Raw genomic sequence first — 19,357 nt, 5'->3', positions numbered from 1 at the left:
AATTTTTCAACTTCTCCTGGGGTTCTCACAGAAGGGTTATTATTTGTACTTCCAAAAGCAGTCTTAAGCAAATAAACATTGTAGAAGGGCTGTGAGTATTTAATTTTTTTTTATAATCAGGTTGCTTTTTTTAAAAGGCCTTAATGATCATCATATGGCTATTAGTAAAATCATTTGTATGCTGAGAGTTGTCAGATCAGGGTGCCTTTACTTGCAGGAGTCATTTTACTTGGAATATATTTTTCCAATGGAAATGGACAAAGTTCTGTTGCAAAAATAACGTTCCACCTGGTACTAGCATTTTAAAACAGTCCTCTTCTAATCCATAAAACATTTCTAGTTTTCCCTGAAGCTTTGGGCTGCCTTGCGCATGAATAATTTTGGAGAAACACCCACGCCTGTTAGCCCATTGTTCGTGAAGTATTGGAAGAAGATTAACTAGAGCCTGGAAATTGTGTATCTGCGTCTACTTCTGAATCTGTCACAGGAAACTAAAGGAGATAAGTGGCTTTTACTTTGGATGAAGAGGTAAAATTCCCCCATAGAAATTCTAAAGATGATTCACAAGTTTCAAAATGTTTAATGCTTCCCTACAATGGAAACATGTCTCTCTGTCTGTGGGGATGGAGATATGGGTCTCTTTCTCCTGCTCAATCTTTGTCTAAAAGTGTTTTGTGGATATTTTGAGAAAGTGCCACATATAGGAAGGGAGAAAATGAAATTAGCATTTTAACATCTCACAGGGGAAAAAAATAAACGGAAAGTTCACTTGTGATTTTTTTTTTTTTTTGCCGAATGCACGTTCAAAATAGATACCACTTTTTTGCTCTTTAGAACTACATGTGTATATTTGTGTGTTTAAAGCCTTCAATATATTTCCTTATCATTATTATTTTAGCATTCATCAGCACTCTTCGATTCTTACTGCAGAGAATAGAACATAATGTGAAAGTGACATTTTTTATGTGTTTTTTTTTTTTAACAAAAAATATTTAACAAACTTGAAAAATGAAACCCAGTGAAAAAGATTTGAAAGCAGTCACATAACCTAGGGAATAACAGATGGGAAAGACACAGAATGCAAGCACCTTTTAAGGCCTTATAATCTTTGGATTTACTGTGAAAAGTTTCAGAAGATTGTAGTCTTACTGTGGCACTGTCCATAGGCCCTGGAAAATTACAGTGAAAGTAAAATATGTTCATGGACACACACACACATGAGCATGCACACTCACACACACCTCCTCACTGTTTAGTCAGAGTTATCTAAATGCTTCCCCCAAATGTCATTTTATTTGTTGTTTTCAGCATTTCCACTCAGTGCAGTGGCTTGTGTCTGTGACATTAATTATGAAAGACTCCAACAACCGAGCAGGCACATTTTGGGGGTGAGGTTTAAGAAATCTATTTATGACCTTAAATTCTGTGGGGACTGTCTGGACTATTCAATTTATTCTATGATTATAGTCTGCTTTTAGGCCATGACCTATTTTTAAACTATTTCCTCTCTGTATACTTCTCAGAAGGCGAATTTCCTATTCGGAAAGATTATTATTTGGAAAAACAGGTATAAGATGCAAATCGCATGAGGGGAGTTGGACCCTAATTCAGCTTCTCATCCAGGCGTCTGGTGTCAACCGCCTTTAGGCGCTGCTGTAAACACCTGAGGACCAGAACGGTGTGTGAATTGTCCACCTGTATCCCGTAGCACCTAGGAGAGTGTGTGCATACAATAAATGCCTGATAACATCATTAAAAATTTTTTTGGCTGCACCATCCGACATACAAGTTCTTAATTCCCTGATTAGGGATCAATCCCGCGTTGGGAGCACAGAGTCTTAACTCCTGGACTGTCAGGGAAGTCCCCGCAGACGCCCGCTAATATTTGTTAGTCAATTTGCTGAAAAAATTGCGTTTCCTCTTCTGTCTCGTGCTCCCGGTGTCTTGTCACATGCTGTACATTTGGTGAATTTGTTGAACTACAAAATGGGGCCAAGTGCCTAAATCTGAAGCAGTCATATATGACTTTTTCAATAGACATTTCAGCTTGCAGCCTGTGGGTGGTCTTAGCTAGAAGGAGGGAAGGGACGGAAAAGCAGTCTCCCGCCTTCACTGATGCCAAGGGTTGGGGGCAGAATGGAGATCCTTGGGTGTCGTTTGCATGATATTTGCACGTCATTTTCCTGTCCATCTAATGTTCCAGTTCATCAGCACTTTATTTATTTACAGAGAGAGGAAGAGAATGGTATGAAAGCAGATAAAAACACTCTCCTGAGTTCCTGTTGTTTTTTCCCTCCAGGAGGAAGTTTCTAGAGGCTTTCCAGGGCTTGCCAAATGAAGACAGGTCTGGTCTCTGGGAGTATACTGAGCTCTGTGTGCATTTCACAGAAAGAGCCCAGATCTTGTTTCCTAGGGACAGCACTGGCAGCTGGCCCTCTGCTGTGACATTCACGGTTACTAAGCAACGACTCATGAGGCTTACCAAATTTATAAATATTTTTGTCTCTTGCCTCCCACCCACCCCTCCACAGAAATTGCGCTAACAAAACTGTATAGATGATGTGTTGAAGCAGATGATTTATTTCTTTCTTAGAAGGGAAACAATTTCCATGGAGTTGAGAATCGCATTGTTTTCCCCAAGTTGGAGAAAGAGCTCAAGAATCTGCTTTGGGACGGTTTGGACAGAACCTGAATTATATCAGTTTATCTAATAACCCTGGGTTGGAGCAGGCAATTTTTAACAGCTTCACGAACCCCAGTGCTAATGCATTGATTTCCCTTTAATAGAATTTCGTTGTCGAAGGACAGTGCTCAGTAGAGTCCACCCTTCAATCTTAACCCATCCGAAGACTGTTCCTTTCCAGTTGAGCGCCATTCATTTCTGGTTGAATAGGTTAAGCAAAGACAGACCTCGCTGTTCTCAATTCACTTTATGATCCTCCCATCATAAAAAATAATATCGGCACCTTGCTTTTCATGTCAGAACTGCATTTGAGCCGCTCTTCCCTATGCCCATGAGTAAATCCCATAAAAGCCGCCCCGTTGTACTGTTGCTATTTTTCCTTGTGGGTGATTGATTGATGGATGAGTGCTGACACTTCAATGAAGCTATTTCGACTGCCATCTCAATCCGATGATGTGAGGGGTATATTTTCTGTCCATGCCTCATTACTTCAGAATGACATTCCTGGAACTTCATTTACTTTTTCCCTCCTTCCCCGAAGCGCCATATTTTTTCCCATCTAGGTTATGCATGCCATAAAAAAAGCAATTTGCTATTATATGTGGCATAAGGGCAACACTTTCTCTAGGAGGTAAATAAGAAGGTTTTTTTTTTTTTTAAATCCCAATGTTGAATTTAGGGATCATGTCAAAATTCCCAAAACAATTCCAACAGGCAAGCTCCATGAGAAATGGTGCAGAGGATATATCTGGAGATATTTGGCTTCATTATGTTGTTGTTAAGATTTGACAGAGATTACGTTGGTAATTAAAGCAACAACAAAAGTGACTCTTTTGTTTCAGAATCATCTAGTTCCTAGTGTTGTGCCTAGAATAGTTTAAATATTTCACCTATAGCTGAGTAGCAGTTTACAACACAATCTAGACTTATTTGTCCTTTGAGAATGAGGAAATTCATTGTTTAAATGCAATAACAGATTTATCTATTATAGGTTACTTTCAGTTGTATCAAAAAATGCACAACTAGACAGATCTATCTCTGCATTTCCAAACAGTGCACTAGATATACAAAGGTTTTAATAGTAAAGCATGCGCTTAGCTTTTCCAAGTTGACTTAGGACCTGATTTTAATCTGTGTAATACAGTATTCCCGTTAATAATAACGTATAATTAAGACATCCGTTAAAAATCCATAACGTTAATTTAATGGAGAAAATCTAATACAGTTCTATTGGAATTTTTACGTTAAATTAACTTTAACGGGCTTTTAATGGATGTCTTAATTAGATCTCATTATTAACGGGAATATTCCACAAATTAAAGTTGGGCCCTCAAAGTTTTAATGAAAAAAGTTGCAGGAACACATTTAAGATGGACACCCTATTTCATGCTTTCTGTTGCTTCTACAGCCGAGCTGTGTTTCCAAGCCCATAAACAACAGATCCTGGAGAAAGAAATTACCACACGAGGCTGCTGCTGAACTTTCTACCCTGCAGTGATCTCATCTTCTTATTTTTTTCTGATTCTACATCTCCCCAATCCCCCCAATTGTCCCGATTTGCAGGTCTAACATGAAGTGGTGCATGCTCAAAACTATGCATTTTTTAACCAATAAAGATGATGATAATAAAGACGCGCACGACGGCATGGGGAAGAGTCACTGGCAGCAACACGGTTAAGCCTGACTGTGAGCAACTTTCCCAGAAGATGAACATTGTTCAGAGGTTTTCTTGGCTCAAACTCTGGTTTAACTTAATAATTCTTCCACTTTGTGGTGATTAATGGCTCCCAAGTGCAAGGGCAGGACTGGGCAATCCAGGTGCAACTGTAATTGCCGCACTGAACAGAAACATTTCCTTTAGACAAGGGTTCCCAGAGGGGTTATAAATAGGAAACGGACATTACCGTGGCAGGCCGGCTTCCAAGCGTCTGCACGGAGGGCAGCCCACTCGGACCCTAAACTCCAGGACTTGGCCCCCGCCCTTTCCTGTCGAGCGGTGCGGGCTGACAGGATGGGAACGCCCGTGTTCTCAGGCCTTCTCCTTCAGCGGCACTTTGTTTTCTCGTGGCAGCGGAAAGGGGGCCGTGCAGACGAGGCAGCCCCGTTGCAGTGTATCAATGAAAATCTAATATTGTCCATAAGCAGAGAAGTGGAAATCAATACTTCATTACCAAATTGTTAGTGCGGATGAAGAGAAATGGCCGGGGTGATTTTTTTTTTTTTTGGCAGTCTTCTTAGAGCAGGGTGTCGAGAGGAATCACTGTCAGGAGAGCGGGCAGGTGCAGGGATAGGGCCCGGTGCGAAGGGAATCCAGGCTGGAGAGTTGGAACTAAGGCATTTGTCCTGTAATGGGAACCAGACAACAGAAAAGATGCATTATTTTCTGAGGAGCAGCCTGGGTAGTCAAATCGCTCACCTCTTTCATTGGTATTAATGTTCTGCATAGGGGCTTAGTTAAGTCTAGTATGATATGATCAGTGAATGAGACATAGAAAGGAAGAACTAACTTAGGGGAAAAATTTTTTTAAAAATATGATGTATGGAAGACATATTTGAACACCTCTGTTTGTAGCAGCATTCTTCATCACAGCCAAAAGGGGGAAGCAACCCAAATGTCCATCATAGGATGAATGGATAAGCAAAATGGTACATCCACACAATGGAATGTTATTCAGCCTTCAAAAGGAAGGAAATTCTGGCACATTCTCCAATATGGATGAGCCTTGAAGACATTATGCCAAGTGAAAATAAATCAGTCATTAAATGATAAAATACTTCACTTGTATAAGGTACCTAGAAAAGTCAAACTCAAGGAAACAAAGCAGAATCGTGGTTGTCAGGTGCAACCTTTGCAAGAGGGGAAAGTCCTGGAGATGGATGATGGTGATGATTGCATAATAACGTGAATGGAATGTACTCAAAGCCACTAAACTTTACTCTTAAAAATTGTTAAGATGGTAAATGTTATTTTTTTTTTACCACAATTAAAAGAAAAAAAATATGGTTTTTCTATTGTGAAGCATTTTAAAAAATTAAACAATTAGCCTGTGGCCTCACCATCAGGACAGAGCTCCTGTTTACTTTCTGCAGTGCCGCCTGTAGTGTCTCCTTTCCCCATACACTTTTGTTAGGTTTACATGGTTGTCGGTGCCCACGGTGTAATGTTTTCCTCTCTATCCTTTCACTAGGAAACATCATTGTGAACAGTGGGATGAATTCTGTCACCTATATCATCAAAGTTTACTAAACCATTCTTGTGATGTTGGACATTTAATTCGCTTCCAGTTTTATTCAATAATATTAACTGTGATGAACATCTTTGTGTTTAAAACCATTCAATATGTTCAGATACCTTAATAGACTTAAGTTACCGAGTCAAAAGACAGCAACATTTTTCGTGGTGGGAAAGTGCTTCAAAGTACTTAATGGGCTGAATTTTTTTCCAGATATGTGCTATTTGGATGGCTGTGGGAGTGCATATAATTTCCATCAATTCAATTTGGGCAGCATTCCTTGGTTGCATGTTATTTAGTGGTTGTGCTCATTTTAATGAGGAAAAAACACCGAGGACCTATATTTAATTTGTCTTTTGGAAAAGGAAAATGTCCAAGTTCGTAGTAGAACAACAAAGACAAGTTGAAAATTGAATGGCATTTGATGTGTGCAGAGAAACTGAGTGAGAAATAATCATAATAGACTTTATCAAAGATTCCTCGGTAAGAAATCATAGGACTGCAATACTAGCGACCAGTATCATATACCTACCAGATGCCAGATGCTACATCCACTACCACTAACCCTTCAAACAACTTTGCTTTAAAAATGAGAGAGGAAAAGCCTCAAAGAGGTTAGTGACTTGTCTGAAGTCCCACAACTAATAAAAAGTAGTGGGCGGCTTTAAACTGAGGCAGTCCCACTCAGAAGCTTCCATGCTCACTCAGGCACCACTGTCAGGGGAAGGAATCATTTCCCTCTGTCACTGTTTGCATTGCAGATACGAAGGGTCCCAGCAGTCTTTGGTCTGGAACCCACCCGCTCCCTGGCAGGTCTGGAAACGTGAAGGAGGATGGTCACATGGTTGAAGGAGGAGAGATGAGTCAAAGAAAAAGAAAGTAGAGGCTAGAAACTGCAACGGCATGGGGCTTCCCAGGCGGTGCTAGTGGTGAAGAATCCGCCTGCCAATGCAGGAGACATAAGAGACACAGCTTCAATCCCTGGGTCAGGAAGATCCCTTGGAGTAGGAAGTGGCAGCCCACTCCAGTAGTCTTGCCTGGAAAATTCTATGGACAGAGAAACCTGAGTCCATGGGGTCTCAAAGAGTCAAACACGACTGAACTCCTGGGAACACCACGCGCTCTACAGTAGGTACGGTGAGGAGAAGGCAGGGGGAGAAAGAGGGAGAAAGAGTTAAACCTGGCTTTCCTAAAGAGGGAACGCCTTACATTGGAGACAGGACGTCTGGGCGAGGAGGAGGTTTCACACACAGTCTGTCTGTGGTCTGCGGTTTTTCCTCCCTGACCTTGATGGTACTGTGATACCAGTCTTAGAGAACCTTATTTCAACTATCACTTCCTTGAAGCAGCTCCAGATTTGATCAACCCCCAAACTTCTCTGGTTGGATTTCTCTTAGGTCAAAATTTGTTCTGGGAAGGGGAGCAGAGAGAAAGGAAAAAAAAAAAAAAGATTTTTCTACAGTCGCCTTCTTGGGAACTCACAGTACACATTAACGTATTAAAAGGCTCTGAGAAGTCCTGCAATTAAAGCTCAACCCAATCCAACGTAATATACCTTTCTTTAACCTAGGGCTTCCCATATTTGTCTGATAACCCTTCTCTTCCCTGTAAAACAGTCATAAGTGTACGTTAGTGTCATTTTCTGGAAAACACTTTCATGACAGACTCTTGTGTGGAAACAAATGAAGGCGTTTAGTTTCTAAGATCTCAGTCCTGACCTCATTATTGACTTTCTGTAACTCTTTGCTCAGGTTTCTTGACTTTGGGGGCCTCGGCATGAAAGGATCCTGCCGTCACGATAACTTGACATTTTTCTGCATGTCTGGTCTATGCCTTACCTCGTGTCAACTTCATGATGCTGCAATGCAGGAGATACTAATGTCTACGCTTTCCAGCCTAGGAAACGGGGATTTAGAGAGGTGAAACCGCTGACCTGCAGCTACCTAGTTGATCGTAGGAGAAAGGGTATCCAGATTCAGATTTTTCTGGTCTCTTAAACCCTGCCTCTTATCTTGCCTGTGATCGGTTGGTAATGTCTTAAAATGTGAAACACTAGCGTTTTTAATAATTTACAGCCATTTCCCCAAGAGTGTCTGTACAGTTATTCAGTTAAATTCCAGATATGACTGTCTTCTATTAAAACCTGACTATGATGCTATTTCTATCTGAGAGATCTCATATCCCACCACAACTGATGGAAGAGGTGAATTCTTTCAGGAGGTCAGTTTTTTATACTGTAAGAGAATGACAAAAAGGAGGCCTGAATCGTGGGCCGCTTTGGAACAAGATACTCTTTTTCTTTTAAAAAGAATTTCCTATCTTAAAAGAAGAGAAACCTCTTTTTCCCTCTAGGTCTAAAGATGAGACCTGGCAGAAAATTAAAACTAGAAAACGAAGAGAAAGGGGATGAGAATGTGTGTTGTTACTTTTTTTTGCTGTTCAGAAAAGATTGTGTAGAATGAGTGAAGAACAAAGAAGCATATACTCTTGGTTGCATTTCAAAGGATGCTTGTGTGCTAAGTCGCCTCAGTTGTGTCTGGCTCTTTGCGACCCCATGGACTGTAGCCCGCCAGGCTCCTTTGCCCATGGAGTTCTCCGGGCAAGAACCCTGGAGTGGGTTGCCATTTCCTCCTCCATTTCAAATGGTAGTTGAGGCCAAGTTTTGCTGCTGCATGAGTTTTTCCCCTTAATATGTTCAGCTAATACTATAAAAATAAACCATAAATAAATAAAAATTGTAATTACATATCAAGAAAGTCATTGGCAGTGTTCATTAAGTAGAGTTTGTGAGGGAGAGCCAGGCGAAAAGATGCAATTATTTTTGTATTAATACAGAACCATCAGCAGATGTGTAGAGTCACATACCCTGTACTTTAATTTGGCCATGCTGGAATCCTGCCTGCCCCCGGAAGGCGCTCTGGCTGGCTCTCCTTCTCTCTGCGCCCTTGCTGGGGGCCTCCTGCCTTCTGTTTCTCTACTCTGGACTCTGCTCAGTCGATCAGTCGCGTCCAACTGCAGCCCACCAGGTTCCTTTGTCCATGGGGATTCTCCAAACAAGAACACTGGAGTGGGTTGCCATGGCCTCCTCCAGGGGATCTTCCCGACCAGGGGACTGCACCCAGGTCTGCCGCCTTGCAGGCGGACGCTTTCCCATCAGAGCCCCCAGGGAAGCCCCCTGTCCTCGGAGCTGCGTTCTTGTCCGAAGAGGGTGTTTGGGCATCCCTGCCCTCGCTGGGGCGCCACTAGCGCTCGCGGTTCGGGACCAGGAACGCCAGGCCTCTTGCAGTGGGTGGGACAGATCCCCAAGGGAGCAGTGGCCTTCGTCTTCACCACTTTTGAAGCCTCTGTGGGCTGGCATCGCTCCTCTTTGCTGCTGCTTACGTTCGGGGCCAGACAGCTTGTGGGGGGCTGTCCTGGGCACGGCAGGCCTTTCAGCAGCGTCGCTGGCCCCTGCCCGCCAGGTTTCGGCCTCGTTCCCGCTCACCCTCGAGTTGTGATAACCCCAGACACCTCTGGACTTTGCCGAATGTCCCTTTGGAGGGGGACAACATTATCACCGACTCAGAACCTCTGACCCGTGCAGAACAGTTCTGTCCCCTGAGCTTAGAACCTCAACCCGTGGCAGGCTGGCGTCCGGACGGCTCTGCGAGAATAACTCAGAGGAGCCCGAAAGGCCCCCTGTCCCACCGCGCTCGCGCTTCCTCGCCCACCTCTCGCTTCGCGGGAAATGGAACCCCAGACGGCTCAGCTGCTCCTGCTGGAAAGCGGGGTCGTCCTTGGCACCTCGTCTTCACCTCCCTCCCAGAGTCGACGTCCGTCTCCACCGCGCGTCCCCCGGTGGCGGGCCCGCGCTGGCTTCTGTCCACTGTGCCCCGTGGCTCCTCTCCCACGAGCAGGCACGGCGAGCTCGTGAAAACTGGCCGCGGACGAGGCGGTCGCTGCCCACCCTCCCAGCCGCGGGCCTTCCCGGCCTCGGCGCGTGCAGGAGAAAAGCCCGCTTTGTCTGAGGCTTCGGGCCTGGTCCGTCCTGCCGCCTCTGCAGCCTCACCTGGGTCTGCACGCCTCACGGAGTCCCGAGAGCACCGGCCTGTCATTTGGCAGCGATTTCCCTGTCTGCGCGTTTGTTTTCGGCTGTGCTGGTCCTCGCTGCTGCGTGGGCTTTCTGCAGCTGCGGCGAGCGCGGCCGCCCTCTGCTCTGAGCCCGGCCGCCCTCTGCTCTGAGTCGGCCGCCCTCTGCTCTGAGCCCGGCCGCCCTCTGCTCTGAGCCCGGCCGCCCTCTGCTCTGAGTCGGCCGCCCTCTGCTCTGAGCCCGGCCGCCCTCTGCTCTGAGTCGGCCGCCCTCTGCTCTGAGCCCGGCCGCCCTCTGCTCTGACCCGGCGGGCGCGGGCTCTCCCTGCCGCGTCTTCCCGCCGGGGGTCCGGGCTCCAGGGCGCTCGCTCGGCTGCAGCGGCTGCGGGACGTGGGCTCAGCGGCTGCGTCCGGCTCTGCGGCGCGGTGCGGGAGCTGGGTTGCTCCGAGGCCTGTGGGGTCTTCCCGGATCAGGGATGGAATCTGTGTCTCCTGAATTGGCAGGCGGATTCTGTAGCTCTGAATCACCAGGGAAGCCGCAACTCGGGCCTTCTGACGGTGTACGAAACGAACCTCCCTGTCTTTCCGCGCCTCCTTCCCTCCACCGAGAATGCGGTCTTCTTATTCTTTGTTTGGCTAGCACCTTCTCATCCTTGAAGTCTTCGTTTAAATGTCATTTCCTCAGAGAGGTTTCCCCCTCCCCACTGAACTTGGTGCGGTTCCTTTGTTATAATATTGTACCTTTTATGTTGTCCTCCTGGGACCATGTCGACTACCGACATCGTCATATATGTAAGTTTTAGTTTGCATATGTGTGTCCACCTCCCAGTCTGCCTTATAAACCCTAGGAAGGTGGGGCTGTGTGCATTGCATACGTCGGTGTCTCAAGCATGTTAGCTGATGTCCCGCACATGGTAAGTACTTGATAATATTTGTTGAGTGAATGAATTTTTTTTTTAACGTGGTTCTTCTTTTTTTTTTTTTTAATTTTATTTTATTAGTTGGAGGCTAATTACTTCACAACATTGCAGTGGGTTTTGTCATACATTGACATGAATCAGCCATGAAGTTACACGCATTCCCCATCCCGATCCCCCCTCCCACCTCCCTCTCCACCCGACTCCTCTGGGTCCTCCCAGTGCACCAGGCCCGAGCACTCCTCTCATGCATCTCACCTGGGCTGGTGATCTGTTTCACCCTAGATAATACACATGCTGTTCTTTCAAAACATCCCACCCTCACCTTCTCCCACAGAGTTCAAAAGTCTGTTCTGTACTTCTGTGTCTCTTTTTCTGTCTTGCATATAGGGTTATCATTACCATCTTTCTAAATTCCATATATATGTGTTAGTATGCTGTAATGGTCTTTATCTTTCTGGCTTATTGAGTGAATGAATTTTGAGAGTTAATAATTTGAAGTCTATCTCTTCAAACATGAAAAAGAAATTTTAAAATATTTATACTAAAACAATACGAAAGAAAAAAATACAGATTTACGTGGAACCCTTCTTCTTGAATTCTATGAAAGGGACCATGTAAAGAAAAAAAAGAGAACCGACTTAAAAATTAGTTTTTAAGAAAACATAAGTGGACATCAAGAGGATTTGCCACCTGTTTGGTGCTTTCAATGTCAAAGCATAATTTATTCTGCTATTTTAAAGCAGTTTGTGTGTGTGCTTAGTTGCTTAGCTGTGTCTGACTCTTTGGCATCCTGTGGACTGTAGCCCAACAGGCTCCTTTGTCCATGGGATTTTCCAGGCAAAAATACTGGAGTGGCTTGCCATTTCTTTCTCTACGGGGTCTTCCTGACCTAGGGATCAAACCCTTGTCTCTTGGGTCTCCTGCATTGCAGGCAAATTCTTTTACCATTGCACCACCTGGGAAGACCCATTTTGAAGCAATTTACATTTTTCAAAGCACAGTCGTATATATATATTCTCCGCTGAAATATATAGGCTAAATATTAGTAGCCACAAAGATAAAGAGTTTAAATAGTTTGCTCCCATGGGGATTAAATGATGGGGTTAGGACACCTGACTCCTAACTCAGGGCTTCTTGAAACTATTTGGTTGAAAATGAAAAAGAAGAGACTGAGATATAAATGCTGAAGATATGTGAAATGTTTTATTAAAAAACACTGACAAGGAGGCCAGGTAGAAATGGAGACAAGTGATTTTAACTGTGTAATCCAGGGAGAAATCTGCAGTTAATATTTTTTTTTCAAATTGATTTTACAATTTGAAAATCCAAATTGGCTTACCTACATTGATGAATTTCATCATTAATGCTTCACCTCATTTTTCCTAAGAGAAAACTGTGCGCAGAAACCCTTAAACTTTGGTGGACCAATTTCAAGACTTTGAATGAATAAAATAATTGCTCAAATGTATTGAAGACATTTTATACACAGCTTCATGTGAGTAGGTGGGTAATATTTTTTAAATACCATCTTGATGTAGTCTTGCCTTTAGTTAATTTCTTTCTTCCATGAAGTTTTCCAGCCATGGAAAACAGAGACCCGGAGTGGTTGCTGGGAAAGGGAGGTCACAAAAGAAACTAGAGATACCAGGAAGTGTCTGAGTTTCTGAATGGTGAGAATGACTTTCTATGTTATTTAGTCATTAGTCGTGTCTGACCCTTTTGCGACCCCATGAACTGTATCTTGCCAGGCTCTGTGGTCCATGGGATTTCCCAGGCAAGGGAAATCTGGAGTGGTTGCCATTTCCTTCTCCAGGGACCTTCCCGACCCAGGGGTTGAACCCACGTTCTCCCCCATCTCTCTCATTGGCAGGCAGATTCTTTACTGCTGAGTTGGTTGTGACTGTTAATTTTACGCCCACCACTTATGTATTATTTTCATTAACTATTTTAATTACCCAATGGGGTATCCAGTATTACAGAGGAAAAAGACTGGTTTAAATCATCGCCGTCACTTTTTGCAAGGTGACATGGTAATCAGTGGAATTGGCTATTCCAATATTCAATAGAAATATGTATGTTTTGTATCTCAGAGCCTTTATCTTTAACCAAGAAACTAACCATTCCTGATGTTGAATCTGTGCCCATGAGACAACACTTTTTGAAAAAATTTGTTTAAGGGGCTTGATTAGATCCTTGAAGAAGAGGAGGCGATACTATTATTGATCATGATACTATTACTGATCATGATAGTCTCCCCCGTGGGACATCTCAATGCAGACAACATGCAGGTCATAATTGACACACTAGAAAATCTCAACTTTTGAACTTCCTCTTATAAAGCACAACGTGTGATAAATCAACCGTGTGTCTAGAATGGATGATGTGTGCTTCATGACACAAACCTGGCTGTCAACTGTCTATAGCCTTAAAGCTGGGGGAGACATTTCCATGTTTTTTTTTTTTTTAAATCAGTGCCAGAGCAAACATCTAAGTTGACCGACCTCTATCCTGTATTGCCAACCTCCAGTGTCTAATGGAATGGGAAAATTAGAAATAATTTTTAAAAACAAGTTCCCTTTTGGTCTACTTAATGGGCAGCCCTTGGAATGGTTTGAAATATCTCCACCTTGGTGTGCAAGATGGCTGTTAAGGAAATTGGCAGAAACAAGGGGACATCTAGGGGACCAACAACGGCAGAGGCATCAGGCGAGGGGACGTGGGGCCCTCCGGGGTGGTGGGGGCCCTGTCACCGGCGTCATCTGGCCCTTGGCTGTGTGTCAGCTTGGGAGATTTCCACGGCAGCAGAAAAGCTTTTCCTTAAAGCACACGCCTCAACTTCAGGCTACCCAAGTAGTTAAGAAGCAGAAATGAAAGAAATGGCATGAGGGTTTGCCCTCTGAAAATCTCTTGACAACTAATGATGGGATTATGAAGTCTTAACTGCTGTACAGTTATCCCTAATTATAACCAAAGGTACGTCAGTCTAAATAAAAATGATAAGGCAGAGAGAGGCGGGCTCCTCTCCCTCCACCCAGCATGCTTTTTAACATGAATTTCTTCACAGTATGATGCTTTGACAAAGCTTGGATTGAATAATTATTAAAAAGAGATGGAGCCCAGTGTTAAGCAAAACACATTTTTTTGCAGAAAGGAATGGTTGAATTTTTTTTTTTAACAGAAAGAAATGGTTTCAGTTTTAAATATTTGGTTCATTATGAGATGATTGGATGGCAGCACCAACTGAATGGACATGAGTCTAAGCAAATCCGAAAGATAGTGAAGGACAGGGAAGCCTGGTGTGCTCAGTCCATGGGGCCGCAAAAAGTCAGACACAGCTTAGTGACTGGACAACAATAACAAAATTATGGGAACCTCCTATTATCTTTTTTGCAGTGTATCACAAAATCATGTAAGGAATTTATTCTAGACAGTAGGTATCAGGAAAGGTGTGGCTTATTCTTAAATCCTGGTATAAATTTTCTTTATGGAAAAGGCCAGTCTCAGAGTGGATCAAGCTTTCGGTTTTGCTTTCACTGCTAGGGAGCTCAGTCAGTTTTGTGGCCCAGCCAACCATTTGGACAGCCTCTGAAGGGACCAGTCTATATCCATTAACTTCTCTTCATAATGTCTCTCCATTTTCCTTTGCCATTTTTGTTAATTGTTTGACATTTCCGTTTATTATTTGGGTGACATTAGGGGAAATGACTTACTCTTTTTCTACTTAAGTTTCCATATCTGCAAAATCAGGATGAAAAGAGTATCTTTTACAAATGGTTCCTGGCTTACAGTAAGTGCTCAGTAAAATGTAGACTTAAAAAATGATTTTCTTTTATGACTTTATTGCATTGCATACAATATGTATGGTATCTTCAAAGTGCTATTGAATAATGTGTAGAATAAATAAAAAAATACGTGTGTAAAATTCTGCTTATGTGTTGAAAGTAAGTAATCATTGGATCTTGGAAAATGGATTATTCCTTTCTACTGGAAACTTCAAAAACTAAGTAGAGAGAGAGAGGCTCTTTAGTTCAGGCTTTAAACATATGTTGAAAAGAAATCAGTTGTCAATTCAGGTGTGAAGCGAAGAAAAGTTTCCCCCTTTTATAAAAAAAGGATAACATAGCATTTGAAAACACTTGATGTGGATATTAAGAAGCTGAGAGCAGAAAGCAGGCATAACACCTCCCATTTTACTAAGTGCTCATTATAAGTTGTGCACTTAACAACGATGTTGTTTAGTCGCTCAATCGTGTCTGACTCTTCGCGACCCCGTGGACTGTAGCCCGCCAGGCCCCTCTCTCCATGGGATCTCCCAGACAAGGATACTTGAGTGGGTGCCATTTCCTGCTCCAGGGAGTTCTCCCAACCCAGGGATCAAACCTGCATCTCCCGCGTTGGTAGGTGGATTCTTTACCACCGAGCCTCCAGGGACGCCCTTTTACATTAATCCCTGACTATGGATCTCATTGTCCCTGTTTATTAATGAGAAAACAGAGGCTTGGACTGGTTAAGAACATCAAGGTCAGTTAGTAAGTAGCAGAGCAGCATTTGGACTTAGGTCTGTATGACTTCAAAGCCTGCTCTCCAGCCAGTATTTACTGCTGTCAGTGGAACTAACTAGACTCTTCTAAAGACACATTGCTCAGTAAAGCTATATCCTGAAAAATGATAAAGGACCGAAAACCCATCTGACGGTTATCATCCTCACAAGAGATAAATTAAGAGGGTGGCAAAGATCAGGAGAAAATCCTGACAATGGAAAGGGAAAATACCCCTGGTGGTTTCAGTGTTAATTATAATTTCATGTTTGGCAATTATGTATTTAACATTCGATAATTCTCACGTATGGCTGCTTTTGGTGCACGGTCATACAGGAGAGAAAGGAAGCAATTTTTCTGTACCCATTTTTATTGAGCCACATTCATATACTCCAAAAGGGTACTTAAATTGTTTGAAAGAGGTCTAGATGCTGGCAAACACCACCATCAACAACCTGGAGAGCTTAAAGTCCACGCCGCCGGAGACATGATTCACAACGGAACCCATCTTCTCTAAGTGGGAGCGCAGAGCCGAACGTGATTACTACAACTAACTTACAGCCAGACGACAGTCACCGCGTGGACACACTAGGGGACTTCACTGCTGCCTAAATGTGCGTTGTCTGCATGTTAGGAAGACCGGTTTGCCCTCCAAGGAAGGAAAATGAACGTTGGAATAGTTTCTACCGCAGTGATTAGGTGTTATCTAAGCCCATGGCAGCACTGTTTGTGATGAGTCTATACTGGGCAAGGAGGTGAGTGGGTTGGAAACCATGTGTAGATAAAAATTCAGGCAAACTCTCCCACATTTGAAGAGGTCTCCCCTCCTGGAAGGATTATTTCATTCAGGCCCACTCTTGGTCTAAACCTCGTGTGCTCAGTCCTGTCTGACTCTCTGCGACCCCGTGGACTGTAGCCCACCAGGCTCCTCTGTCCGTGGGATTCTCCAGGCAAGAAGGCTGGAGTGGGTTGCCCTTTCCTCCTCCAGGGGATCTTCCCGACCCAGGGATGGAACCCAGGCCTCTTGCTTCTCCTGCATTAGCAGATGGATTCTTTATTACCACCTAGGAAGCCCTTTGTCTGAAGCTTGACTTCAATTGTTTTCTTTAATTCTTAAAATAATCTCCAAAGGTAGCTCTTATGAACCTCCTTTTCAGAGGTCAGAAAACTGGGGGACAGAGATTTAAGTAACAGGATCAAGACCACAGGCCTGGGAAATGGCAGACCTGGGATTTGAACCAGGTTTTTCTGTCACCAAAAGGCCACACTGCTTCATAATGATAACCCGTTACCCTTTACTGCTTTGATTGCAACCAACAGTTACCAATCCTCACAACAGATTGGGAAGATAGGAGTGATTATTTCCTGTTTACAAATGAAGAAGCAGTACTTCAGGAGGTTAAATTGAACACCTACCCCCCCGCCCACGCAAATATTTCCTAGTGAATCTGGACCAAAATTAAGATTTGTCTGGACTTCAAATCTAGTCTCTCATCTGACTCCACCCGTGTCCTGCAAAGTTCATCTGAGTGCCTGGAGATGCTCTAAGAGCAACAACAAAAAGGATGCTCTTTTATTCAGTTATTTACGGTTTAGATGGAGCCCGCTCAGATATGTCAGGCTCCATCCCTCCTCACAGGCTTTGCCCCCCAACAGCCCCGCAGTCCCCTGGGCGGGAGGCCGCCTCTCATGCCTCTGCCTGGGTAATTCCTGGGGCGCACTCACCTACGGGCTTAAATATCCCATCCTGAGAAGGGCCTTTCCTTCGCCCAGAAGCTAGACTAGGTCCCCAGACTTCCTCTCTTGAATGCGGTTTCACGCTGGCCTCGCCCACCAGCCCTGAGGGTCTAGGAAGGCCAGGGTAGGGCTACCTTATTCACGAGCCTCCGAAGCGCCAGCCCAGGTCTGGCCCCTGGGGTTTTGCTCCATAAGGAAACGGGGGCGCCTCTTCAGACCTGTCCGCTGCTTGAGCCTCTGTGGAGTCACAGACGTGAGGCTGAACGACCCCGGGGGCCTCCCTGCCTCCGCCAGACGGTGACACGGAGGTCCCACTTTCATGTCCGCTGGGCGGGTGATGGTGAGAAACACCTGGGATTTATCAGCCCAGCATGTTCTTTCTTTTTTTTAAATTCATATTTCTTTATTTGGTCTTAGTTGCAGCATGCGAACTTTCCGTTGCGGCATGTGGGATCTCGTTCCCCGACCCGGGATTGAACCCGGGACCCTTGAGCTAAGTAAGCATGGGGGCTTAGCTCCTGGACCACCAGGGAAGTTCCAACTCCGTATGTTCCCGATCTGGAACCCAAGTGTTTAACCAGTGACATCTGTTCCAAGTCAGTCCTCAAGACAGGCGGTCTAGGTTCAGCAGGTCATCCTGGTTCATAGCCAGCCAACAAGTGGCCCCCCTCGAGTTATCTGGCTGCACCCAGGCCTCTGAGTGAGTTCTCCGCACTGGCCCCGAGCCACGGGGCCTGCCTGGGAGCCTGTCAACACCAGTGCTCGGGCCCCATGGATCCCCAGAATCTGCCAGATTCTGCCTCCGCGGGCCTGGGGTATGGGCTGGGAGCTGGGGCTTTAAAAAGTTCCCCAGGGGATTCTAATATGCCGCTGCGGCTGAGAACTTCTGCTCTAATGTATGACTGATTGATCGGTCGATTACTGCCGTTTATCAACGAACTGTTCCTGCAGGGGCGGGATATAACACCTGACTGTAGAATTCTACTACAACCGTCCTCACTGTCTTCTCTCTCCCTCCTCCCCCTCTCCCCTCGCCCACTCGGAAACCTGCATTTCTACTTAGATTAAATCCCTCACAACACGCGCAGATATGAAGCAAAGCAAACTCCAAACAACGGGAAGCATCAGTGTTCCTAAAGTCGATGACCCTTATTGACCAGTCCCCACTCAAATGGTCCAGTTACAAGACCGAGCAACCAAACTTCCTTAGGAGGGAAGAATTCATGAGACCGTCAATTTCCTGGGGTTTGTTCATTACTTCGCTCCTCAGTATTACCAACAGTCGCTATGATCGGGTAATGAGGATTCACCTTTGGCCAGGTGCTCTGAGGTTGGGGGGTGTTCAGAGAGCCCCCCCCACCGCCCCCACCGGAGAACGAAGCCATAGGATGAATGGTACCCCTCACAGAGGGTCAGCGGACCCAGAGGAACGTGCAGTGGCTGGTCACGGCGGTGTAAGAGGCGCCAGGCTTCGCGTCCCTTCATTTCCTACTGGTCAGGCCTGCCAGGGGACCCTCTCTTCTTGAATCCAGTTTGTGCGCTGAGAACACACCGAACCAGGCTTGCTTTCTCAGAGGAATTCAAGGCTTTCCTCCGCCCCCGGATCAGCTGTTGAGGAGCAATGCTATGTATTTTAAATGTCTCCCTTACAAAAGTTACTAGAAAACTTTCACTCCTTCCAAGCAGAGCTATAAACAAAGTGTGGCATGGACCTCTCCTCTTCTGTGGAAGGCATGTTGATGAGAAGCTCGTGTGGAGGGTTTCCATAGCGACCAGCTGCTTCCTCTGAGCCAGGGGCAGGGCAGTGGTCAGATAATGACGCTGGTGTTACAGGAATCACAAAAGCTTTACTGACAAGCAACGTGGAAGCCAGTCTGACGGATGGTACCGTGTGTCCTCAAAATTCATGGTGATGACCTACCCCTGGTAGGTGGGATGTGGCTAGATTCGGAGCTGGGGTCTGGAAAGTGGGTATTCAGGTAAGCTGAGGCCATCAGGGCGGGCCCTATGCAAGCTGACTGGTGTTCTTAGGAGGTAACGAGGTCCTGGGTGCGCACTTGGAGGTAAGATCGAGGGAGGAGGCAGGGGGGGCGGTCGTCTGCAAGCCAAGGAGAGACGCCTCGGGGAGAGCCGCTTGCCGCAGGTAGGTTTGGACATCTCGTCTAGGAACGGTGAGGA

The 19,357-nt window shown here is 45.0% G+C and overlaps 1 protein-coding gene across 2 annotated transcripts in view; it reads right to left on the bottom strand.

Moving 5' to 3' along the window:
- Positions 1-4,737: 4,737 nt before the first annotated feature.
- Positions 4,738-19,357, bottom strand: part of TSHZ2 (teashirt zinc finger homeobox 2) — a 466,624-nt gene continuing 452,004 nt past the window's right edge. For both annotated transcript variants that reach the window (XM_065922200.1, XM_065922202.1), the window contains exon 3: positions 4,738-5,026. Coding sequence is in view for 1 of the 2 variants with exons in the window: in XM_065922202.1 (XP_065778274.1) it covers positions 5,025-5,026 (2 nt within the window). In the remaining variant the exon portion in view is untranslated. The remainder of the gene's footprint in view (positions 5,027-19,357) is intronic.

Source organism: Muntiacus reevesi, chromosome 2, assembly GCF_963930625.1.
Source record: "Muntiacus reevesi chromosome 2, mMunRee1.1, whole genome shotgun sequence".
NCBI lineage: Eukaryota > Metazoa > Chordata > Mammalia > Artiodactyla > Cervidae > Muntiacus > Muntiacus reevesi.
The sequence above is the reverse complement of the archived record's forward strand: the minus strand, read 5'-3'. Positions and strand labels throughout refer to the sequence as shown.